Source organism: Betta splendens, chromosome 17 (genome assembly GCF_900634795.4).
Source record: "Betta splendens chromosome 17, fBetSpl5.4, whole genome shotgun sequence".
Lineage (NCBI taxonomy): Eukaryota > Metazoa > Chordata > Actinopteri > Anabantiformes > Osphronemidae > Betta > Betta splendens.
In genome coordinates, this window is record NC_040897.2 from 3,893,013 (window position 1) to 3,917,944 (window position 24,932).

The 24,932-nt window shown below is 39.0% G+C and overlaps 2 protein-coding genes across 2 annotated transcripts; one reads left to right on the top strand and one right to left on the bottom strand.

Annotated features, from left to right (window-relative positions):
• Nucleotides 1–392: 392 nt before the first annotated feature.
• dhrs1 (dehydrogenase/reductase (SDR family) member 1) lies at nt 393–8,074 on the bottom strand. Its single transcript, XM_029130731.3, has 9 exons — nt 7,879–8,074; nt 4,648–4,796; nt 4,380–4,523; nt 4,154–4,233; nt 3,870–4,002; nt 3,302–3,436; nt 3,151–3,220; nt 1,211–1,291; nt 393–1,037 (listed from the first exon to the last, which is right to left on the bottom strand). The coding sequence occupies exons 2-9, from the start codon at nt 4,789–4,791 to the stop codon at nt 901–903; spliced, it is 924 nt and encodes a 307-aa protein (XP_028986564.1). The 5' UTR covers nt 4,792–4,796; nt 7,879–8,074; the 3' UTR covers nt 393–900.
• A 5,133-nt stretch (nt 8,075–13,207) lies between these two features.
• Nucleotides 13,208–24,795, top strand: si:ch211-14a17.10 (interaptin). The gene is made up of 55 exons (XM_029130729.3): nt 13,208–13,457; nt 13,579–13,634; nt 13,718–13,756; nt 13,840–13,864; nt 13,997–14,065; nt 14,175–14,264; nt 14,355–14,420; nt 14,507–14,605; nt 14,755–14,841; nt 14,931–15,029; nt 15,177–15,242; nt 15,331–15,420; nt 15,506–15,592; nt 15,702–15,791; nt 15,908–15,997; nt 16,148–16,222; nt 16,375–16,425; nt 16,524–16,586; nt 16,815–16,883; nt 16,966–17,046; nt 17,181–17,267; nt 17,394–17,477; nt 17,562–17,621; nt 17,717–17,806; nt 17,971–18,060; nt 18,151–18,240; nt 18,317–18,379; nt 18,450–18,512; nt 18,613–18,681; nt 18,773–18,862; nt 18,968–19,069; nt 19,264–19,347; nt 19,432–19,500; nt 19,591–19,680; nt 19,809–19,898; nt 19,981–20,070; nt 20,161–20,223; nt 20,302–20,364; nt 20,687–20,755; nt 20,973–21,056; nt 21,143–21,229; nt 21,347–21,430; nt 21,531–21,599; nt 21,684–21,773; nt 21,857–21,946; nt 22,026–22,115; nt 22,211–22,300; nt 22,383–22,448; nt 22,623–22,685; nt 23,051–23,104; nt 23,198–23,344; nt 23,430–23,576; nt 23,699–23,740; nt 23,828–23,875; nt 24,005–24,795. The coding sequence occupies exons 1-55, from the start codon at nt 13,382–13,384 to the stop codon at nt 24,556–24,558; spliced, it is 4,779 nt and encodes a 1,592-aa protein (XP_028986562.1). The 5' UTR covers nt 13,208–13,381; the 3' UTR covers nt 24,559–24,795.
• The last annotated feature ends 137 nt before the right edge of the window (nt 24,796–24,932 follow it).

Below are 24,932 nucleotides of genomic sequence, written 5' to 3' on the forward strand. Positions count from 1 at the left end.
ACAGCCTTTGTGGATGTTGGAACCACCGTCAATCTGCTGCAGGTCATTTCTGAGATAGTATTCTTACTGATCCCACAGTCCTACTGCTGCTGCCCTGTCCAGCCCTCCTTGTATTTACTCTGTGCTCCTGAGACTGTGCTGAGAGACAGGGTAAACCTACTGCACAATGATATGATGTACCATCATAAACGTGCAACCTGATTATTCATTTCTGCTAACATTAGTATAAAGACACTAGCAAAACTCAAAAATAGTCAATCTGTCAACAAAGAGATAATGTGTCTAAACAGATTTGCATAAACTAAAACTAGGAAGGGTCTAATACCTCTGTAACTTCATCCTATATAATGGATGATGTAGATGCTGAATAACCACTCAAAGCAAAGCACAGATGACTACAAAAGATTTTATGAGTAAAATACACATCATTCAGTCATACAGCAGATCATGGCTCTCAGCTCATCAAATATCGTCACAAGTAGGATACAGAGTTGTAGCTAATAAACTATATAAAGTACAGTCTGTTAGTCTTCACTGTAACCAAGATTTAAGTATATCAAGTCAAACTGAATAATACAGATTAAAAAATCACTGTAGATGTTTCATGAGTTTTATTACAGAGACAAGCCAGTAATTCGGCAAACGTTATTTAGCTTGTCATATGCTGTGCATACTGTAGTGGTGTGAGGTACATAAACATTTGTTAAAAGTGCAAATATTGGCAATATTATGAGTCCTTTTCACAGTGTGGCTTTACTGACAGACAATAGCGTGTATGCTGATTGATTATTCACGTTTACCATGTGTTATCAAACTGTAGGTTCACAGACTTTTAGTAGGATTGGTCCATTAGAGTTAGCTGATACCTCCACAGAGGAATGGCTTCGGGAAGCGAACGGCTCAGAAGCGGCTGTTTGCCAGAGTGAGCATGAAGCGCGGAAGACGTAGGAACGAGGGCACAACAAAGGAGAGCCAGGACAGATACGGGACCTGGGCCACGAGGAACTTTAGTGAGGTGTAATCAGTCACACTCCGGCCTGGAAGGAAACACAGAAACAAAGAGGTAAACATACGCATTTAAGGGTTTTGGTGTTTCAAAACCTTCTTTGATTGAGGGTTTTGTACTTTGTACCTATGATGAACATTTATATTGTAACAAGAAATAAACAAACAAAACCTATAAAGAAAGAAAGAAAGTACAAGAGTGTACCATCAATATCCTGGATCCCATAGCGCCTTGATAGGTCACATGTCATTAGGACTTTTCCAGTCAGTGACATCAAATTTTTGTCTTGAGAAAAGAAAAGAAAATCAAAGTGAGCTTAAATAAAAAAAAAAAATACAAACGTGTCACCGAAGTGCATGCCTATATATATACAGTCAGGACCATAAATATTTGGACAGAGAAACATTTTTTCAAATTTTGTTTCTGTACATTACCACAGTGAATTTTAAATGAAACAACTCAGATGCCATTGAAGTGCAGACTCTCAGCTTTAATTCCATGGGTTGAACAAAAAGATTGCATAAAAATGTGAAAAACTAAAGCATTTATTAAACACAATCCCTTCATTTCATGGGCTCGTAAGTAATTGGACAATTGACTTCCATGCTATTGCATGGGCAGGTGTGGACAATTCCCTTGTTATGTCATTATGAGTGAAGCAGATAAAAGACCTGGAGTTGATTAGAGGACTCGTGTTTGCATTTTGAAGATTTTGCTGTGAACAGACAACATGCGGTCAAAGGAGCTCTCCATGCAGGTGAAACAAGCCATCATTAAGCTGAGAAAACAGAAAAAAACATGGGAGAAATTGCTACAGTATTAGGAGTGGCAAAATCAACAGTGTGGTACATCCTGAGAAAGAAAGAAAGCACTGGTGAACTTAGCAAGGCAAAAAGACCTGGACGTCCACGGAAGACAACGGTGGTGGATGATCGCAGAATCATTTCCATGGTGAAGAGGAACCCATTCACAACAGCCAACCAAGTGAACAACACTCTTCAGGAGGTAGGCGTATCAATATCCAAGTCTACCATAAAGAGAAGACTGCATGAAAGTAGATACAGAGGGTACACTGCAAGGTGCAAGCCACTCATAAGCCTCAAGAATAGGAAGGCCAGATTGGACTTTGCTAGAAAGCATCTAAAAAAGCCAGCACACTTCTGGAAAAACATTCTTTGGACAGATGAAACCAAAATCAACCTCTACCAGAATGATGGCAAGAGAAAAGTATGGAGAAGGCATGGAGAAGCTCATGATCCAAAGCACACTACATCATCAGTAAAACACTGTGGAGGCAGTGTGATGGCCTGGGCGTGCATGGCTGCTAGTGGCACTGGGACCCTAGTGTTTATTGATGACGTGACACAGGACAGAAGCAGCCGAATGAATTCTGAGGTGTTCAGAGACATACTGTCTGCGCAGATCCAGGTGAATGCAGTCAAACTGATTGGGCGGTGTTTCATAATACAGATGGACAACGACCCAAAACATACAGCCAAAAGCAACTCAGGAGTTTATTAAGTCAGTCAGTCACCTGATCTTAACCCAATTGAGCATGCATTTCACTTGTTGAAGACTAAACTGCAGACAGAAAGGCCCACAAACAAACAGCAACTGAAAGCCGCTGCAGTAAAGGCCTGGCAGAGCATTCAGAAGGAGAAAACCCAGCATCTCGTGATGTCCATGAGTTTAAGACTTCAGGCTGTCATTGCCAACAAAGGGTTTTCAACCAAATATTAGTAATGACCATTTTATTTTCAGTTATTTCATTTGTCCAATTACTTACGAGCCCATGAAATGAAGGGATTGTGTTTAATAAATGCTTTAGTTTTTCACAGTTTTATGCAATCTTTTTGTTCAACCCATGGAATTAAAGCTGAGAGTCTGCACTTCAATGGCATCTGAGTTGTTTCATTTAAAATTCACTGTGGTAATGTACAGATACAAAATTAGAAGAAATGTGTCTCTGTCCAAATATTTATGGTCCTGACTGTATATATATATATATCCTACTTGTAACGATACTTTGATATACACTCAATCTCAATCTCTCAATCTAAACCTCCTTCACTAACATTAACTAAATGAAGGTGTTGTTATTTCATTCTCAATTTAAGAATTTAAGATGAGAAATAGAATCCTACCTTTTGCCAGGCTGACAATGCACTTCCCACTTAATTCTGTGCTTTCTCCGTTGGCGAATATATGTTTGACCTAATTAAAAACGAACAAACAGATTTGGCATAAAACTGACAAAGTTCCCATGAATTAATCTTTCTGTTAGGGAAGACTTACATTGGAATGTGCAGAGTCCTTCTCCAATAAGAACTGAGACACCAGTTCTGTCTGTACTGCTCCTGGCCACAAGCTCACAGAAGCCACCCCTCTGGGTTTCAGCTCCACAGCCATGTCTGCCGCCAGCCTGTCGCACTGCAACACACACACCACAAATCTATTTACACCTGTATATTACAATATATTATTTGGAATTAACAAAAAATCTGATGGGGTGATAAGTATCTACTAAAATGATAGCCAAAGACCAAAGTGTGAAATAACAACAATTCCAATTCAAGCTCAAGTGTGGCTTTGGTCTGCATGGCTGCTTCAGGGACAGGCTTATTGTTTCTGTGGAATAACTGTGATATCACCAGGACAAACATAAAAGTGCAAACAAAAACTAAATAATTTCCTTGCTGTTACAATACTTCAACTCTCTGGTCCACTCACTTAAATGACAGGAATGTATTAAGACCAATCATCATTTCAGTTTCAGTATTTTTTGGCTACATATCAGATTAGATCAGTTGACAGTCTACTGTTAACCTTATCATAATTAGGACTTGATGAGTGGAGAACTTACTGCGGCTTTGCCAACACCATATGACACATTGAAGAGGTACCGCAGGCCTCCCAAAGATGAGACTGTGACTATCAGACCTCGACCTTGTGCCACCATCATCCTGGACGCATGGACGGAGAAAAAATAGTGCCCCCTAAAAGAATAAAAGAAAAAACATATAAAGGTTTTATTTTTTGTGAGCTCAGTTCAAAAATCTAGTTACACAGAACATGGTTAGGTCACAGTCAAGAAGATGTGAATAGTGAACAGACATGACTCACAAACAATGACACACAAACACACACCTGAGGCCCGTGTTGTTGATGGAATCCCAAATGGATGGATCAGTTTCCCAGAACTTTTTCCCCATATTGTCAAAGATATCCTGCAATAACACATCACGTTTAGGTAAACAATTTGCTGAGCACTTTGCGGATGTTTTTTCATTCAGGTGGAAATTTCATTTCCACAAATAGCTCTGATTTTCCATATATATGTCATCCAGTATACACCAAGCAGTGTTGCATATACCTGTACTCCAGCATAGGCATTATTAACCAGGATATCCAGCCTGCCATTCTGTTCACGCTTGATTTGTTTAAACAATTTTTCGATGTCTTCATCTTTTGTAGAGTCACAAACAACTGGCACACAGACCCCACCTCTCTCCTTCACCTGTGGACAGAACGGAAGGAACAGCTGTATACAGCAACTTTACTTCGTTTGACCCTAACACACGTTATTCACCAGACAACTCGACCTAACAGCTTAAAGTCGAAGCTACAGTTTTAAAAGTCACCTCTGCAGCAGTGTGTTCCAGAGTCCTCTCTTGGCGCCCTGTGAGGTACACAGTCGCTCCTGCCTCAGACAGCTGGAGGGCTATACCCCTGCCAATGCCTCTGGAGGCACCTGTTACCACACATACCCAGCCAGACAGTGACATTTTCTCTTGGGGAGGGAAGCATACAACAAATAAACAAACCGGTCAAACATGTAGTTCAGTCATGGAAACTTCATTAACCTCTAATGGAGTCAAATCTTGCCAATATGTAAATATATATATATTATGACATATAAATAAATAAAAATAAAATAAATGTTTGCATATGTTTTAAAGTATTGAAACTTTTTTCACTGTAATTTTTTCACTCTTATTTCTTGATTTGATTTCATGATTAACTGCTTAAAAGCCATAAACACTCCACGCATATTATTCTTATTGTGTCATGGGATTTCATGGGACACGATGATCACAAACCCCCTATGAAAGGCAGACGACCAAGCCCAGAGACGTCGAGCGACATGGGACCATCCTCAAGTGGACCCACCATCCGCAGGAGGAACCATAGGGGGCCGGTGCAAAGTGGATTGAGCAGCAGTCAAAGGCGGGAGCCTAGGCGACCCAATCCCTGGATAACCAGTCTGGCTATTGGGACATGGAATGTCACGTCACTGGGGGGTTTCACCTGACCTTCGGCCATGTTTTGGACACTCGGATGAGGAAAGGGGCTGAGCTGTCACTGATCACCACCTGGTGGTGAGTAGGATCCGCTGGCAGGGAAAGAGGCTGGAACGACTTGGCAGGCCCAAACGTATTGTGAGGGTCTGTTGGGAACGCCTGACTAAACCCTTTGTCAGACGGACCTTCAACTCACACCTCTGGGAGAGCTTCGACCAGATTCCGAGGGAGGTTGGAGACATAGAGTTCTCCATCGTCAATGCGGACGTTCTGAGCTATGGACACAGGGTCTCCAGTGCCTGTCGTGGTGGTAATCTCCGAACCCGGTGGTGGACGCTAGAGGTAATCAAGCTGAAGAAGGAGTCCTACCAGGTCTGGCTGACCTGTGTGCCAAGCGTACTGCAGCCCGTGCAATTGCGGAGGCAAAAACTCGGGCCTGGGAGGAGTTCGGGAAGGCCATGGAGGAGAATTATCACTTGGCCTCAAAGAGATTCTACCAAACTGTTCGCGCCTCAGGAGGGGGAAGCATTCCTTTACCAACTCTGTTTTCAGTGGAGGTGGGGAGCTGTTGACCTCAACTGGGGATGTTATTGGACGGTGGAAGGAGTACCTTGAGGATCTCCTCAACCCCTTAGACGCGCCTCTGCAACATCACGTGGACGAGGGGGACAGTTCCTCTAGACTGGACAACCAGGGTGGTTATCCCTCTTCACAAAAAGGGGGACAGGAGAGTGTGTTCCAACTATAGAGGGATAACACTTCTCATCCTCCCTGGGAAAATCTATGCCAGGGTACTGGAGAGGAGAATTTGGCCGATAGTCGAACCTCGGATACAGGAGGAACAATGTGGTTTTCGGCCTGGTCTTGGAACGCTGGACCAGCTTTATACCCTCAGCAGGGTGCTTGAAGGTTTGTAGGAGTTTGCCCAACCAGTCTACATGTGTTTTGTGGATCTGGAGAAGGCATTCGACCACGTACCTCGTGGCATCCTGTGGGGGGTGCTCCTGGAGGGCTGTTCGGTCTCTGTACAACCGGAGCAGGAGCTTGGTTCGCATTGCCAGCAGTAAATCAGACCTGTCACCGGTTCTGTTCATTATTTTTATGGACAGAATTTCTAGGCGCAGCCAGGGGCTGGAGGGGGTCTGGTTTGGGGACCACATAATAGCATCTCTGCTTTTTGCAGATGATGTAGTCCTGTTGGCTTTATCGGGCCAGGACCTCCAGCGTGCACTTGTGCGGTTTGCAGCTGAGTGTGAAGCACCTGGGATGGGAATCAGTTCCAAATCTGACCGGAAAAAGGTGGTTTGCTCTCTCCAGGTTCGAGGAGAGTTCCTGCCCCAAGTGGAGGAGTTCAAGTATCTTGGGGTCTTCACGAGTGAGGGAACGAAGGAGCGTGAGTTTGACAGACGGATCGGTGCGGCGACTGCCGTAATGCATGGTCATGAGCTTTGGGTCACAACCGAAAGGGCAAGGTCACAGATACAAACGGTTGATATGAGCTGCCTCCGCAGGGTGGCTGGGCGCTCCCTTAGAGATTAGGTGAGGATCTCTGTCATCCGGGAGGAGCTCGGAGTAGAGTCGCTGCTCCCCCTCCACATCGAGAGGAGCCAGTTGAGGTGGCTCGGGCATCTGGTTCAGATGCCTCCTGGACGCCTCCCTGGGGAGGTGTTCCGGGCATGTCCCACCGGTAGGAGGCCCCGAGGAAGACCCAGGACACGCTGGAGAGCCTACGTCTCTCGGCTGGCCTGGGAACGTCTTGGGGTCTCACCGGAAAAGCTGGAGGAAGTATCTAGGGAGAAGGAAGTCTGGAACTCTGCTCAGACTGCTGCCCCCGCGACTCGGCCCCAGATAAGCGGATGAAAATGGGTGGATGGATGGACGATGATTGAAGCTCTAATCGATTGAATCAAACCCACTGGAAGATAAAACTGACGTCTTCTATTATCTTTGCATAGACTTGAACAGCTACTTGCAGGAGTAGCACAGTGGCCAGAATCTAACTTTCACTTACCCTCATTTAGCTTTAGAGTTTAGAAACAATTACCATTTTAAAGCTACAACAGACAAACAGATCTGGCTGAAATTGGTCTAGTAAAGATAAAGTCTTCCGTGGACCGTAGCGCTGCATGTCAAACTGGGTTGCATAAGTGCCACAACCCACTCAATAGTTACAAAGTTCAAACCTGTCATTTCCTTAAATTAAATCCTGTTACTGAGTGTCAAAGGCGCTCAGTGATTTGTCAATGACACCCTGAACATTTAGGCTATAAAAGAAACCCAAACTACCACATAATTCTAAAAGTAGACTGTGTATCCACTGTAAAATAGAATGCATTTTGCAATGAGAAAAAATAACAATAAATGTTCTAAAACATGTTACCAGCACGTGTTCATAATTAAAACACAAATTATAATGTGTTTGGGAAAAAATGTCGAAATGATTTATCTTATTACATGTTCGGGTCAACGGGAATCTGTCGACGCAATAAGTGAAATAAATACACGATTTGACTAACACTTTGTTGTTTTTTACTGGGCTAAATTGTATCAAAATAAAAATAGTAACGATACCTTTTAATTCAGATAGTGTTGGATTTTGGATCACAGGTGAGCGACAGAGTAACACAGAGGATAAAGACAAGGAAACGAACAGTTGCTAATGTCACGACTGTTGGATCAGCTGTTATTCTACCGCCTCAGGCTACAACAGAAGGAGCAACGCTGCGACAAGTTCTAGGCTGTTTCGGACGCAGCTCTTCTTCAGGTTTACGGCGGTTCGCAGCCACCGTTAAGGTGCATTGCAACTGCCACCTAGCGTGCTGGCGGATGGACAACAAGATTGAAGAATACTACAATACAATAGAAGTAATTACAATAGATGAGTGTGTGTGATATATATGTATATATGTGTATGTGTGTATATATGTGTATGTGTGTGTGTGTGTGTGTGTGTGTGTGTGTGTGTGTGTGTGTGTGTGTGTGTGTGTGTATAATTATTATTATTATTATTACTGAATTTAAAATAAGGGAGAAAGAAGCTTTCAGTAAACAGATATTGGCTTTAATCACTTTATGGCAACATAAAACCAGCATGCTACTGGTTCTACTGGTCTTGGTGTATTACATCTGTAAATATAACAAAGCAGAGCTCAGTGTATTTAAAATACGACATAATTAAGCTTCTGACCAAAAGCTTTGGCTCTAATAATCACGTTTTGGCAACATGAAAGCATCTTACTGGTTTAACTGGTCCCATACAGGAAGTTAATGTGAAGAACAAACATGTGGCAGCAATATTGGGTCGTAGATCTGAGTCCTAGCGTCATGTCATAGAGTTAAACAGTCACGATTGACGATCGCTGTAAAGAGAATTACGATGATTATTTCCATCGTTTACACGAAATCTAAAAGACGTGGCGTCACTACGTCCACTAGAAAACGTGTAGCGGATAATATTTACACGTTATGGCCGTTTGAAGCCGAAATAAGCAGCTGTAGTCCTACACAAACCGAGCTAAACGCCTTAACGGGGCGGTGCGCGCTCCCGCGTGCGGAAATCAAATTCTGGCAGACAGTCACTTTTTGGCACGACACCGGCCCTGGCCAAGTTGGCGCGCTAGGCGACATCGTGATTTTGCGCCCTTCTCCTAGGGCCAGCAGGTGGCGCCCTAGGCGACTGCCTAGTCCCCCTATGCCCAGAGCCGGTGTCGTGCCAAAAAGTGACTGTCTGCCAGAAATCGATTGCTTTGGATAAAAGCTTTAGTCAATCATTCACAACAACACTGTTTGGCTGACCTCTATTATAATATTTAGATTTTGGTTACTGGCATCCAGTTGGGTCCGTGTACGTTCTAACAGTTAAATTTTCCAGAAACGAGGAAAAACGTTTTCCGTTTTTTCCTCAAAACGAGAAAACGGAAAACGGCCTTAAATATATTTATTTGTCTGGTTTTGAAAACACCAGTTTCAGCTCTTTTATTCGTTTTTAACACGCTGCTTTGATTATATTCTGTCTTTCATTCATATTCTCATAAGAGAATGAAGGTCGTGTACGGTAACAGTTTGTTTTCCCCTCCAGAATAAAAAATGGGAAAACATGATTTCAGTCGATATCGTCTGAAAAGGAAAATATAATTCCATTACTTAATTTGCACTTGCGCACCAGCTTCCTGTCGTCGTTATATTTTATTTCAAAATAAGAGTCTCACTTTCTGTAACGGGACGGCCTCCTTGTGTGTAACCTGCACTCGACAAGACTCCTGCAGCAGGCTGCATACATGGGGCCTCCATGATGCCTAAATGAAAGTAAGAAAAGAAAAAGGTAAATACTGTACTAATCTGTGTACACAATATGATTGATTTCACTGATCAATCTGGTCAATTTGCTTGCCTATGAACTGCAGATAATCCCTCCATGAATAGATTGTCTATATGCATGTTTTGGGGAAACAGATTGCTACAGTATTGGTTTAATTTATATATATTTTTAATTTAATATTTAATTTAAATATTTTTTCTTGTCAAAACAGTGACATTTCTGTTCAGGGAGTGACGGATCAAATTGATAATTTGCTTGACGTCTTCCAATGGTCATTATCAGTGGTTATCAGCCCATACGTATGAGCCGGTAGGTGCCCATCTACCTGCTGGCAGCGGTGAATAGGTGCAGTAGGTCGTCGTCATTTATCCGTAAGTTTGATCACGGCTCAGATGATTTAACCAGCAGAGTCAGTAGGGGCGCTGTTGAGCGGTTGTTGTTCAGACTGGAGGATCGAAGTTTTTGATTTTGATTTATTAGCGAGCATAACTTAGCAAGTAGCTAGCGGTATTGTGTTAGCTAACTGTAACCCTAACCCCCCACCCGTTATCCAGACCTAACCCTAACCACAATAACCTCTAGAGCTGCTTAACATAGCAACTTAGCTAGCTGTTAGCTGTTCGCGAGTAGGGAGAGCGGGCACCTACTGGCCCATACGAATGCGCTGATGAGTTTTGATCAGCCCATTCGTTATGGCTGATAACATCCGAAGCGGGTGGACACATTCAGAACTTATTAGATGCTTCCCAGTTCATGAGGCAAGCAAAGTCTGGGGAACTCAAACTCTTCACATGTTTAGTTTGTAAAGATATAATTAGTTTTTTTGCTGTTGTTTTCCCATAAAAACCGATGCTTTGTGTTGCATATAAATTTACAGCTTAAACAGTTAGTAACAAAAATGATTACTAGCCATGAGTTTAAGCATATTGACCTCAGTGAGATCAGTCATATTGTCTTAAACCATCAAAAGAATGCACCAATTACAACACTTCTGTTCTTCACCCTTTCTTACCTGTCATAGCACACCAGCTGTTTTTTGTTGGTTGTAGTTTGTAAAAGTAAAAACTAATAAAGGAAAAATTAAAATAAAAGTGTCAATTATTTCTAAACCAAAGAATTAGATGAGTTTCCTCTATTGCAAATAGTGCAGTTGTGTGTTGAGTGTAACTGCTAGTTTAAGAAACTTTATTTATATTTTTTTTATTTTATAAACCCTTATTAGTCCCACAGTGGGGAAATTTGTTCTCTGCATTTGACGTATCCCCCTTGGGGGAGCAGTGAGCTGCCACATGAGCGGCGCTCGGGGAGCTAGCGCGAAGTGTCTTGCTCAGGGACACACCTAATGCCAGGAGATCGAACCGCAGACTTTTTGCCTTCCGAGGCCGACGCTCTACCAACTGAGCTAGCAGGCCGCAAAAAAAAAAAAAAAAAACTATGCCATTTTTGAATGTACAGTAAAATGTAGTGCCACAAAATAAAAACTTAAGATAAGTTTTCCTACCCTAATAAGTTGTAATTTCTCACAGGACATGGCACACAGCAGTTTATTTTTTTACACATAATTGGTTAATGTAAAAATCTATGTCTACTGTATATCTCGACCACGCTATGAATATCAGATGTATGTGATGACAGCTAGGGCAGGACCATTGTTTAATTATTATATTCTGACAAGCTTTGGTGTTAAACAGATCAATAGCTGTCAAAGCCTGTAATAAAATAACCAGTCAGTAATTAGGAGTCTCAGTAACATTACACGCATCTATTCATCGACAGCAGTCAACTGCTAACAACAATCTGAACATGTTTCCTCTTGACCTGAAGGTCACGCAATACAGTGACTCAATGACTCTTACAGACATAAACATAAATGTGCAGACTTTTATTTTGAAATTAAGTATGGCAGGATGTCGGTGATCATATACAAATTAAGCAATACATTTATATTTTCTTCTCTAACGATATCGACTGAAATCAAGCCGAGAAAACGAATCGTTTTTTTTTGTTTTCCCAGCTTTTATTCAGGTGGGGAAATCAAATTGTTAAAAGGTACATTGACCCAACTGGATGCCAGTAACCAAAATCTAAATATTATAAAAGAGTTCGGCCACACAGTGTTGTTGTGAGTGATTGAGTAAAGCTTTTATCCAAAACCAAATGTCTGGCAAAACTCTTCTGCCTCTGGATATTGTACAGTTCACTCAGAACCCAAAACCAACAAATCATCTCCTCTATCAAACACTCGGCTGCAGTGCACTGATACAACATCACTTACTTTTATATGAACTAGTGTTTACCATACTCAGTGGTAGCGACGAGCCCAGGATGTTCACACCACTCCTTTCAATGGATGCTGCAGGGGCCCTTAGTATCATTTGGCTGTCGGCAGCTTGGCTGGTAGAACCACTGCCTCAGTGGCTGCACTGTCGTGGGGTTTCTGTAGGGGCTGGCCCCTGCTGCTCCATGGAGTCAATGAAACACTGCTGCATAAAGGAAGCGAGCAGCACCTTGGTGATGATCTCAACCTGCCTGAACCTAAAACAAAAATATAACATCATATAAAGTGCCTATTAACATAATTTTGTTACAAACAATGTCAAACTAACACAGACCCCAAGTGATCAGGAGTGATCAGGAGTGAAAGCACAAGTGAAAAAGATCGTTTATATAATAACAGAGAATCACAACAGAGCTGGTAATAGCAAAAACAAAATTCAAACCAAATGGCTTCACAGGCAGCAGCTATCAGGGGACACACAAAAAGCTGCAGAAGTAGGAACTAACAATTAGAACTACGTAATAAATAAATAACTACTGAACCTCCTTTAACAACAAGGGATCTAGAGGCAGAGGACAAATAAATAAGCTGCAAACCTAAATGAACAGAAACCAAATTATTTAAATTAAAAATGCATTATTATAATTTAAAATTATAATAATAATTAATAAAATTTAATCAAATAATAATACATACAATGGATAACACACTAACAAGCAATGTTATGTACAGATATGCTCGAATTAGTCCATTTTTTCACTTTTGAAAGCTTCTTATTTACAAATAAACATATTATTAGGTTCTAAATATTATATATGCTAATTCTATTTTGGTTGTGTGTTATAAACACAACTGGGCACATGTTTGTGGCATATTTTATTTGTAATTGGCATTAAAGGCTTGGTGAGAATTCACCCAGGGTTGTCTCTGCGTCAGGGCTTTGGATAAAAGCTTTAGTCAATCATTCACAACAACACTGTTTGGCTAACCTTTATTGTAATACTTAGACTTTGGTTACTGGCATCCAGTTGGTTAAAACAGTTAATAATTCTCAAAAGATGCATTTTACGAGAAGTCATATTGTAGACATAAATATAATGCATGCAACGTTTTTGAACGCTAATGGATGTTCAGATAATTCATCCAGACTGATTCTAGGTTGCTGTCCTTGTTTTCTGTGTTTATTTGATGCTTCTGGTAAAAGAGCAGGTTGTCTAATGCCAGTAATCAGGACCAGTAACATTCTGACCTCTTGTCAATATTTGTCATTGGCAGAAGTTCACCTGTAGCAGCTCGTATCTGCCACTGACCTCCACTGGACCTTCCCGTACATGTCTAGTGAGACTTTAGACGCAGCTTTTATCGTAATCAACATCACTCCTACCTGACCTTGATCCCTATGCCTAAGTGGTGTATATAAAGCTTTGGGACTCCTGATACAGAAGAAGAGGATTTTATGACAGACAGAAGACAACGCAATGGCTGGAGGTTCTCACATCATCTGGGTTCCACTGCTGCTTTTGTGTCTCTTTCAGGCTTCGGACAATCAACATGGTAAACTATTTAGTTCATACCACACAATGTTTAGCAGTGAGCAGAACTGGGCTGTTTCCTGTAGATTTATTTTAATTATATAAAATTCTATTTCAAATAAAAATATTTTTTCTGAATGCAGTGATAAGCAGTAAAGGAGATTTAGATGTGCCCGATGTGATCCTTTCAAAGCTCAAAGTGAGTCCCCACAACTTTACCAAATATAACAACAATTTAAAGGATGTAAATGTTACATATATTTTCTACTATCGTTACCTCAGACTCTGTTACCTGACGGTTTCGACCACATAAATGCTACGGTATGTGACCCCCTCTGTTTGTAACACACGTTCAGAAATATTGTCTTTGTTCAAGTAATCTAATATGATTTGTTCTTCTGCAGACTTTTGTTTGGAAAACTTGCACAGGTAAGTGGACATTTATATCTGTGGAATACCTAACAATTTGTACATGCCAAAACATTGAAAGCAAATTTGGTATTTTACTGTACTTTACCTTATATTTGCTCTAATGTAATGTTCATCTCATGGCTTACGCAGGCGTTCAGGATCAGTTGACACTGATGAATAAGCAGCTTAACGACGCAAAAACCCAGAATCGACAACTAGGTAAGCATCAGTTCAGAACCAAGTAATGTTTACATTTAGCCTAAGTTGACTCTATATCTATGGAGTCTGTCTATAATTCCAATACAGTTGCTTCTACTTTTGTTGACAGATCAAGAGGTTTCCGGGTTGAGGAAAAATGTTAGACTTTGCGAACTGCAGCTTGCTGGATGCAGTTCGACATTCACAGTTGTTAGTGGCTGTAAGTGTGCAAATTATATCATACAGGACTTACATTACACAATGGAAACATAAAAGAAATTATTGAAATGCAACTTACGATCTTTCATAGGTAACTCTGAGCAGCAAAATAAGTTGAAACAGCTACTGAACACATACGACACTGATACATTTCTGAGTAAGTTTCGTTATGTAACAAATATTCTTTCAAACACTATTTCTGTAAATTCACTAATCTTATGTAACGCATTTATTTCTGTATAGTTCTGAAATATCTACAACTTAACAGTGAAGTGAGCACATTGCAGAATAAGATTAAACTTGCCACAGTTAATTCTACTGAAACCTCGGCTGCAATCAAATGTAAGTGTGGGTTTAATGTGTTGCTTTGCATCTACTGCCAAGTCATAAAAATGTTTTTAAATATTTGGTTCCATGTGACTTCATATTTCCAAAGCTCATCCTTTTTCCAAATTTAAATGAAGGTGTTTTAAATTAAGTTGTTGTCATAGCGCTACAGAAAGAGGTACAAGAGAAGCTGAAGGAACTGAACGCTAAAAGGCAGCTCATTGAGGGAAGAAACACTAATTCAGCACTGAGTAAGTGCACAATAAAAACTGTAAGCAAAATCTATAGGTTTTAGATAGATGTTTTCTGAAATGACTTTTATTTCTGCATTTGTTCTCAGTTTTTGAAATCATCTTACTGCAAAATCAGATCTGGGATTTAGGAGAGAAAGAGTCAAGAACAGGGGAAAGTAGTGAAAGTACAGAGGAGACAATTAAAGGTAAAGTAAAATACTTTTATGCATAAAATTCCTGTTTGTGTAGAGCCATGCTACGATATTAATGTATATTCTTTCATTCGTACATTCTAGTTGTTTTAGCATTTAGGTTTGTTTATAATAGTTAAACGATCATGTTCTCCTCACTAGTGCTACAACAACAACTGAATAAGAAGATCAGGGATCTGCAAAGTCAAGGCGATGCGACCTCAGACAGTAAGCAATTCTCCACAGGGCTAACATTAAGCTAACTAGCCAACATGAGCTAAGTGTTATTGATGCACCTTCTCTGTTGGTCCCACAGCATTGGAGCTGATTTCTGTGCACAGTAAGCTTGAAGTGACAAATAGGCTCATCAATGCTTACATTCAGAGATCCAGAACTAATGTTGCTGGTGGGTTCCTGTCTTTTTGTCCCATTTCATGTGTGATAGATGTGTGTCGAGAGGCACAAAGACCTAATTCTTGTTTCCTTCTCAGATTATCAGAAGCAGTTGAAAAAACTGGGTGAGCTCCTTAGACAGAAGATTTTACAGCTGACAAAAAATGAGAACGATCAACAACTTAGTAAGTGCGAAACCCAACAAAGTGGCTGTTGTAGTGTCTGTGTTGGTTTTGTCTTTGTTGTTGTGTTGGCACCAGAATCAGTTTGTTCTACTTATTTGTTTCTTTCCAGCCCAAGAAATCCAGGAGATTCAGATAAAGATGGAAGCTTTGACGCGGTCAATAGCAATTACCAAAGCGACTACAGAATCACAGCTTAAAGGTGAATACCTCAGACCTGCAAAGTGTTCATCATACTACATGTCTCACTTATGTTTGCTGAATGCGATTTGTGTGATAAATACATATGTGACAAATGATACTTTCCTTTCATTGCAGAGCTTAGAGGTATTTGGGAATCTGAGAAAAAAAAGCAGGAGCTCCTATTGAAAAAAAACGAAGAATCAGACTATGCCCAGGCCCAAACCAGTGAGTACACACAAAAAGAGTCAGACTGAAGTTTAACTCAGGTTTCCTTTGTACCAGATTAGCACAGGAAAAACTGAACATGTAGAAGTTATACTTAAAACTGTAATTAAATGTTTTTCTACAATATTTCTCCTTTTTTTTATTGTCTAGTTTTTAAAATTATTGTCTTGATGAAAGAGTTGAGAGATGCACTGATTGATGAGACGCCAACATCTAATCAAGAAAGTGAGTTATCTATTTACATTGGAAGGGTCCCTAAAAATATTGAACATTAAACATTGGCCTTGCTTGTGATGGCACAGAAGTTACCTATCTTTATCATTATAATAACTATTTTCTAGGTTTAAGTAATTGTACAATACGTTGCTTTTAACCAGCTTTGCAGATTCTGGTTCAAAAGTACGCCACCGCTCAGGCTGAAATAAAGAGTGAGTCATTTAACTTTGAATTGGCTATTTATAATATAATAAATATATAATTATAAAATAAATTTCATATTAAATCCCTGTTTCTCTGTGTCAATCAGAACTACAGGAGGATCTGAAATCAAAGAATGAAGAATTCTCAGTACTTCAGAAAGAATATACAGGTAAGTGTGTGTGTGTGTGTGTGTGTGTGTGTGTGTGTGTGTGTGTGTGTGTGTGTGTGTGTGTGTGTGTGTGTGTGTTACTTACAGGTGTTTTATATTTTTTCATCTAGCATGTACAACGTACAATGAAAATAAAGTTATTCTATTCTGTTCTAGTCACGATTCGGCCCAAAGCTTTGATGATTCAGGATTAAATATTCAAATTGTCTTTTTTTGTGTTGCTATCAGAAGTAAAGACTGAATTAGATCTGAAGATTACAGAACTGAACAGAAGTGGGGACTCCAAAACAGCTCTCAGTAAGGCACATGCTTAAAGTGTGACTCTGATGCATTGTTTTTTCTCCACCACTAAAATGGCAATCTGTGTTTTCTGGGACAGTTCTGACTGTAATCAACCTGCAAATTGAGATTAGCGCTCTGAGGGATCTGATTGCAACAGAGGATTCTGGAAAGACCTCAGGTGAGCAGCATAACAATGTTTCAAAAGATGACCTTACTAAGATTGCAACTACATCCTGCATCTACATTTGCTGTAAGACTTGTTTTGTTGACTGAATCTCTCAGCTAGCCCTGTTGTTTTTTGTTTACTCACAGAGCTGCAGAAGCAGCTGGAGGAGAAACAAGAACAACTGAGGCTCAAAACTACAGAAATTGAGAGGCTGATTGCAAACCCCAGAATAAGTAACTTTATGATTCCAGCCATTTTTTCTTTATGTTAATTAAGAACAAATGACTTTCTCTCTTTTAGAAAGGGTTTGAATGATCTAAACTGATTTCTCCCTTAAAATGTTTCTTTATGTTTGACAGTTTTGTCAATCACTGAGCTGCAGAATGAAATACATGATGTTCAAAGGTTCCCTGCCAATGAGACCACGATTAACCATCTAAAGGGTTAGTTCACAGGCTTTTTTAAATACCATCTCACAGTGACACTCCAGACAGAAGTGACATCTTTAATATTCACATTTCTTCCAGGGTTGCAAACAAGAATGAATGGTCTTATCAGCGAGATAGAAGATGGAAAAACCCAACTGCGTGAGTCTAAAAAAAAGAGTGAATACAATTGTTGTTTTATTGGGTATGTCTTGGGTATGTAAAAAACATATTTTGCACCCTATGCTGTATTTCAGTTTTCAGAATCCTGACCCTACAGAGTCAGGTGAGGTATTTGCAAATCCGGCTGTCAGACCTTGACAAGTTACGCATCAGTGAGGTTAATCGTAAGTATCATCAATAATGCTTCATACTTCCCCATCTCCATAAGATGTCTACTTACAAACAGCAGCTACTTTAAAACCTAAAGGAGGCGGAATAATACTATGCTGCATCTTTATTTATTGGCACAGAATATTTTTTATATTGTGCAACATTTAATTTGTCTTAGAGCTCAGAAATGATCTCAAAACAAAGACCAAAGAACTAAAGAAATATACGGATGAGCTCAAAGAGACAAACCAGACACGTGCCAACCTGAGTAAGTGACATGTGGGTGCAGTGTCCACATTTATTACAGTTAAATACAGAAGTGTAAAATTTCATTTAATATCATTTCTTTGATCCTCAGTTTTGAAAATCACTGATCTGCAAAATCAGCTTATTGTCCTAAAAGAAAAAATACGCAATGATAACACAGCACACTCATCAACAGTCCGTCGTGAGTATTTAAGATTTAAGAATAACATGAATAGCAAGGCTTTGATTACTTAAAGGAAATAATTCTTAATCTGCAGAGCTGCAGGAAGAGCTAAACACACGAAGACTGGAACACGCACGTGACCAGAATGAGATCAGTAGTAAGTGTTCAGCTCCTGAATGAAACCAGCCAGTTGGAAGACATTTTATGATTTGTTTTCTTTACAACAGAACTAAAGACAGAACTGCAAATACAGTCTGAGAAATGCTCTGGACTTATGGAAACATACACAGGTAAGTTGTAAATTTTATTCCCCTAAAGACTCTTTACTAAAGAAAGACTAAAGAAAGAAATAATGAACAACATAGTTTTTGTTTCTTTCTTGTTGTTTAGAGACAAAGACTAAACTGGAAAAGATGACCGAAGAACTGAAAAGAAGAGGAGAATCTAAAGCATCACTCAGTAAGTAAAGGTGTCTTCTGCTCTGATTTTTCTTAAATCATTTCTGATTTATTACTAGTACGCAACAGTTTTTGCTCTTTTTTTGGGTCAGTTCTGAACATGTTTAACCTGCAAGGGGAACTTATAACTCTGAAAGATCTGATTGCCACAACAAAACAAAAAAACCCAGACAGCATTTCTGGTGAGTAGCAGGAGTCAATGTTAGACGTTACATTTGTGCATCTGTAATAATCATATAGTTTTGTTACAAGAAGTTATTTTTTTTACATTTTATTCACATTTATAGGCGATTCTCTCACAAAACTGCAGAAGCAGCTGGAGGAAAAGCAAGATGAACTGAACTCCAAGACTGAAGAACTTCAGAGAATGGTTACCAACCCCAAAATATGTAAATGGATATGACCAACATGCATTTATGTAAAATGTTTTAGCCACTCTTCAGTTGCCATAGAAACTTTTGAAATGATGATAAGTACACATACAAAGTCACTGAAACAGTACTTCACTGAAGTCTAAAGTCCCCAGTTACAATAATGATTTCACCCTTTCTATAAACAAAGTTAAATGCCTGTTTTGTTTCAGTTTTTGAAATCATTCAACTGCAGAATGTGATATGGGACCTGCAAAAAAAGGACACTGATGGCTCCTCACAAAAAAGAGTGGAAGGTCAGTCTGTTTTGATATAATGCCAATGATCAGAGCACTGAATGCAGTCACAAATGGTTAACAATAAACACTGATTATTTGCAGATTTGCAAAATAAAATAGATGACCTCATCAGTGAAATAGAGAGCAAAGATGACGAGTACCTAAAACTGGGTGAGTGTGATAAGAGGGTCTTCCTCTCATGAAGATCCTATGTTGTAATCTCTCACCTCAACCTATGTTGTTGTCTCATGTTTCTGTTAGTGCTGCAAATCATTTCCCTGAAGAGCCAAGCGAAGCAGCTGCAGGGACTGTTGTTCCACAACAAGGCATTAACAAATGCTGAGATCACTGGTAAGTATCTTCAGTAGAATTTGAACATCACCAAAATAATCAATGTCCAGTTTGTGGCTTTAAATTGTTGTGTCCTCATATGTTACATACGACAAATAAATATATTTTCTTTTTTAAAATGGTCTCAGAGCTCATGAATGACCTCATAACCACAAAGAAACTGCTTCAAAAATATACCAATGAGCTGAATAAGAGCAATCAAACAAATGCCATCTTAGGTAAGTAAGAAAGGAATGTATTTTTAAATGATTGATGAAATATTCCTGACATTTCCTATAACTGTTGGTTTTTGTCTGAAAGTTCTGAGAATCACTGATCTGACCACCCATCTCAGAAACCTGGATGTAGAAGGCCAGGAGAGGGGCAACACGACATCTGCTATAATTAATGGTGAGCGTCTTTTTTACGTTGGCATGAATGAAAACAAATATTTCTGTGTTTGAATATTTTGTGGAATCAAGCAAACTCTACTTTGTCTAGATCTCAAGGAGCAACTGAGGATGAAAGAGCGAGAGCACTTTCAAAATCTTGCTACAATCAAAGGTCGGTTATGTCCCTGTATGTGTACTAGTGAAACATGAGACGGCCATTAAAAGTAAATGTAATTTGTCTTTGTTCCAGCTCTGTACGATAAACTGAACCAGACAGACTCACAGTGTAACAGCCTGGAGCAGCAACTTCAAAGTGAGTGATTATTAGTCCGTTAGTTTCTATTAGTCTGACAGATATACAGTAATGAACAATCTGGATTTGACATTTTTGTGACTTTTTATTTTTAATATTAACAGTCTGTTAAAAGATGCAGAGAATTTGTACTGTTATAGCAGTTTGTTCACTAAAAATCTAGGTCTTATTTTAGCATCTGTTAACTACCAAAGCGGTGGGGTTAGCCTTAATTGACTCTTATTTAGGGTATCCAGTTTATTTTATTACACAGAAAGCATATTTTGTTCCATTACATGTATTGTGTGTGGGATTAATGGTTGCGATACGTTTGCCTTTGCAGCGCTGCAGGCAGAACTGGATAACAAAGTCACTAAGCTGTTGTCTCAATCTAATAGTGTTACTTCACTGGGTAAGTGGCAGGTGTTATGTTAGGTAAATATGTCAGCATAGGTAATTTCTAGCATATTTCACTGTCCCAGTTCACACAAAGAAAAAATATTTGGGTATGTAACATGGTCAACAATTTTCCTGTTTGGTAAACCCAGGTGTTAAACAGATTCACATAACTAGACAGAGATAATTCAAACTAGTAAAAACAGTGTAACATTGTATCTTCACTCTTTCAGCTGTGCAGATTTCTACGTTAAACATGCAACTAGAGGAAGCAAAGAGACAACTAGAAAACACCGAATTGCAAAGCAAGATAAAAGGTTAGTGTGTCAATTAAGAATAAGGCTACACCAACTATGACCTTGATGACTTTGAATGGGATGTAAATGTTAAAAACATTTTTTAGAGCTTCAAAAAATCATAGATGAAAAAACTAAGGAGATTGCTGAAAAAACAAAGGAGCTAAAAGAAAGAAGCCCTCAAGCACAAAGGTGTAAGTAGGACATACATGTTTTATTGTTTGTACTGTATAAAACACATAAGGTATTCAATTCTGAATGACTGAACTAACTGAATGGCAAAATACGTGACCCAATGTATTCTCTTTTAGTTCTGCAGATTTTTACAATCCAAAATGTGATCGAGAAATATATAAATGTGGCAGGAAATGAGACGACTTACGAGAAGATAAAATGTAAGAAAGAAACTGCACGTGTGTTATAATTACCACATTAGAACCTCTAACATGTGCCAGTTACATACATATGACATTATGTTCTAATGGTCGGCTGCAGCCTTGGAAGACCAAGTGAATCATCTAATTGAGGGCATTCAGGACGAAAACAATGAACATACCAAACTTAGTGAGTTATAAAAATAAATGTCTACTGTTTTTGTGAATGATTGTTTTGAAGCAGTGAACCTTATTCATTTTTTTTCTCTTATAGTATTTAAATTCCTGTCTCAGCAAGATGAAATAACTAGGCTGAAGAAGCTGGAAGAAGCTCAGACAAAAGCCTATGATAAACTCATTGAAAGTAAGAAGCTGTCCTTGGAGGATTACTTGAAGAATCTGCCCTTATGTTGAGCAAACTAAATGTGTGTTCTGAAATTCTTCAAGGTCTGCAAAATGAACTGAAAGACATCAGAAACGAGATCAGTGAAAAGTCAGATTTGCTTAAGAAAGGCGACCACAGGATCTCAGAGCTGTGTAAGGGTTTTTGGTGTAAAACCAAAAATAGAGGTAAAACTGAGCTTTTGAATGCTAAAGTAATATGCCTGTTTTTTAGCCGATCAAATTATGGAACTTCACAAAAAAATCAAACCACTTGAGGATGAAATTGCAGACCTCAAAAAAACAAATGCTGAATCCCTTAAAGGTAAAGATCTAACTCCAGTATTCACATTGTTTTACACTGCATACACAACGTGTTGTATTCCATTGAGTTAATTAATTATGTATTTATTTATCTAGACCTTCAGGAGAGACTAAATTTGAGAGAGAAGCAGCTGCAAGACAGTGAACTTCAGCTCAGTGACACTAATGCCAAGAATTATGAATACAGTATGAATTTTTCTTATTTTATTTATATTTTAGATTATGTGTTTTCCTTAAGTACAAACTGTTTTGTCTTTGTCTATGCTAGTAAAGGAAATTGGTGATCTGAGGGTACAACTGAGAAAGGCTCAAAAGTCCAAAGATAAGGTCAAAGGTTAGTTATATTCTATCTACGGTGTCTCTATTGCATTGCATTATTATTTATTGCTGTAAAGGCTAGAATCAATATTCCCAAAACAAGTAAAAACTAAACCCTATTAATCTTATTGTACAACTTTTCTCCTTTTTGTTAAATCCTCTTTTTAAAAACTGCTGTTCTGTCTCTTAGCTCTAGACGAAACTGTTGAAACACAACAAAAGCAGATTACAAAACTTGAAAACGCAAATAGAGGTGAGTAGGCATTCCTTTTATGAAATAAATTAAATTCTTTTTATTTAAATAGCATGAATTCAAAACAAGATCCCAATGTACTTTACAAAGAACATAAAAATAGAACAATGTAGAATAAAATGTCCACTTTTGAGCAAACACTACATAATTGTATAGGAAAAACACCATTTAACAGAAGAATTTAACTCCAGCAGAGCCAGGATTTGGGTGGGCGGCCATGTGTGTGGCCATGCCACAAATTAAGCCCATAAGTCAGGGTTTGGGGTTTATCATAAACATATTAATAATCTTTTCTTTTTTATTTTAAACAGATTTTGAAACTTCCACTTTTAGTCAAAATGTTGAAAAAAACATTTTTCTTTCAGACCTTAAGAGAGAAATCAATGACCTGACTATTTCCTGCCAGGTTGATTGTGAAGGTGAGTTCCTCATGGTGACCTCTCTATACACAGCCTTTAAGTTTCTGACTTTGACTTTTGTAATGGTTTAAAATGGAGTATTTCATTAAACAGAAGTAAAATCACAGCTGCAACAAACCCTCAACGAGGTAACAAGCCTGCGACAGCAGCTGCAAAGTAAGAATCGGGAGCTCAACCAGCTGCAGGAGAAGTTGGGAGATGCCACCAGGTTGTCCAAGGCACTGCAAGAGGAAAACAACAGTAAGATCAGCTCACTGCTCCAGCATAATAGGTGGAGTACCTTAACATTGACTCATTTATGAATATGCTTTTTTTTTAAAAACAGACTTAGAGGAGCAGTTTCAGCAGAGTCAAGCACTTAATGACCACTTACAGAAGCAGCTGTCTGATAAGGATACTGTGATCAACAAGCAGCAGCAGGAGTTAGATGAAAGGACCACAGAATATTACAAACTGCAAGACGAAAACAACAGTATGTTCAAACCTCTACAAAAACAATACGCAGATATATTAACTGAAAGCTACTGTCACATTATTCAGTACATGTTATATATACAGTATGTTTTAACCTGCTGTCATTTGTTTAAATGCTAGACCTGCAAGCTGAGAACAACAGACTTGAGAAAACAGTAGAAGGTAAGCAGAACATTCTTTCAACTGTTTGAAAAATGCACAGTGGTCATAGTAACTTCACTAAAAATGGGTTGTTTTTACTCTCTGTAGAGCTTCAGAACAATCTATCTGATAAGGAGGATAAAACTATCTATCCCAGTGAGTCATAAAACACAACACATTAGGATCAATATATGCAGCACTGAATCTATTTTGTTCAACCCTTATCTATCAGAGAGATCTCAGCTTGGTTTTACTATTTGCTATTGTTGCTCTCTTTTTTGACAGGAAAGATGACTTTTGATCCAAGCACAGCCCATCCAAGAATCATTCTATCTGGGGGCAACACTAAGATGTCCACTGCTGAGGAATTGCAGAATGTCCCAGACAACCCAGGTCGCTTTGACAAGGATCTCGCTGCCCTAGGATCAACTGGATATTCAAGAGGCAGACAGTACTGGGAGGTGTCTGTAGATGGGAAGATTTGCTATCATATTGGGATGGCCAGTAAATCCGCTCAAAGAAAGGGAAACGTCAACCACAATCCGACAAATGGTTACTGGACTATAGTCTTGAACAAACAAGGCCAACTAAAAGCTTTGGATAGGAGACATGTTGTAATCCCTGTTCAGACACAACCACTTATACTTGGCATTCTGCTGGACTACAAAAACGGGCAAATATCGTTTTATGACGCTGGTACCAGATCTCATGTGTACTCATTTGCAGGTCAGACGTTTACAGACGAAATCTTCCCATTTGTTAATTTTTGTGTTGAGGAAGCTGGAAATCAGACACCAATAGTTTTACTTACTCCTGGATCTGTTGACTGGATAAAATAGCCAAAAATTGTTTTGTCATTCTTCTACAACTTACAACTTTTGGCAATGCATCGTTTCCAGTGGTCTGAGGTAATTAAAACAGGTTTTGTTTTAATTACAGGTTTTGTTTTAATGCAGGTTTTAATTTTTAAAGATATGTTTTTGATTTCATGGTAAAACGTGTACACTACATAATAAACTGTACATCTATCATTACTGCTTTGAATATTTTTAAACAATAAAAACTCATCAAATATATAATGAATTATGGAATTTTATATACCTATTTTTTTTAGGGAAAAGTACTTTTTGTCAAATATTTTGATTAACCAAGTGAAAAAGACCTGCACTTCAATTAGTCAATGACTTTACTCTTAATATCATTTGAACAAACA

What these genes read in the sequence shown, in the direction of transcription:
- dhrs1 (XM_029130731.3), bottom strand. Translation starts at nt 4,791, where the DNA reads ATGTCACTGTCTGGCTGGGTATGTGTGGTAACAGGTGCCTCCAGAGGC. An exon ending in CATTGTCAGCCTGGCAAAAG is followed by an intron (nt 1,292 to 3,150) that starts GTAGGATTCTAT and finishes TCTTTTCTCAAG; the next exon opens with ACAAAAATTTGATGTCACTG. An exon ending in TGGGATCCAGGATATTGATG is followed by an intron (nt 1,038 to 1,210) that starts GTACACTCTTGT and finishes GTTTCCTTCCAG; the next exon opens with GCCGGAGTGTGACTGATTAC.
- si:ch211-14a17.10 (XM_029130729.3), top strand. Translation starts at nt 13,382, where the DNA reads ATGGCTGGAGGTTCTCACATCATCTGGGTTCCACTGCTGCTTTTGTGT. An exon ending in GATTGCAAACCCCAGAATAA is followed by an intron (nt 17,268 to 17,393) that starts GTAACTTTATGA and finishes TATGTTTGACAG; the next exon opens with TTTTGTCAATCACTGAGCTG. An exon ending in ACGCATCAGTGAGGTTAATC is followed by an intron (nt 17,807 to 17,970) that starts GTAAGTATCATC and finishes AATTTGTCTTAG; the next exon opens with AGCTCAGAAATGATCTCAAA.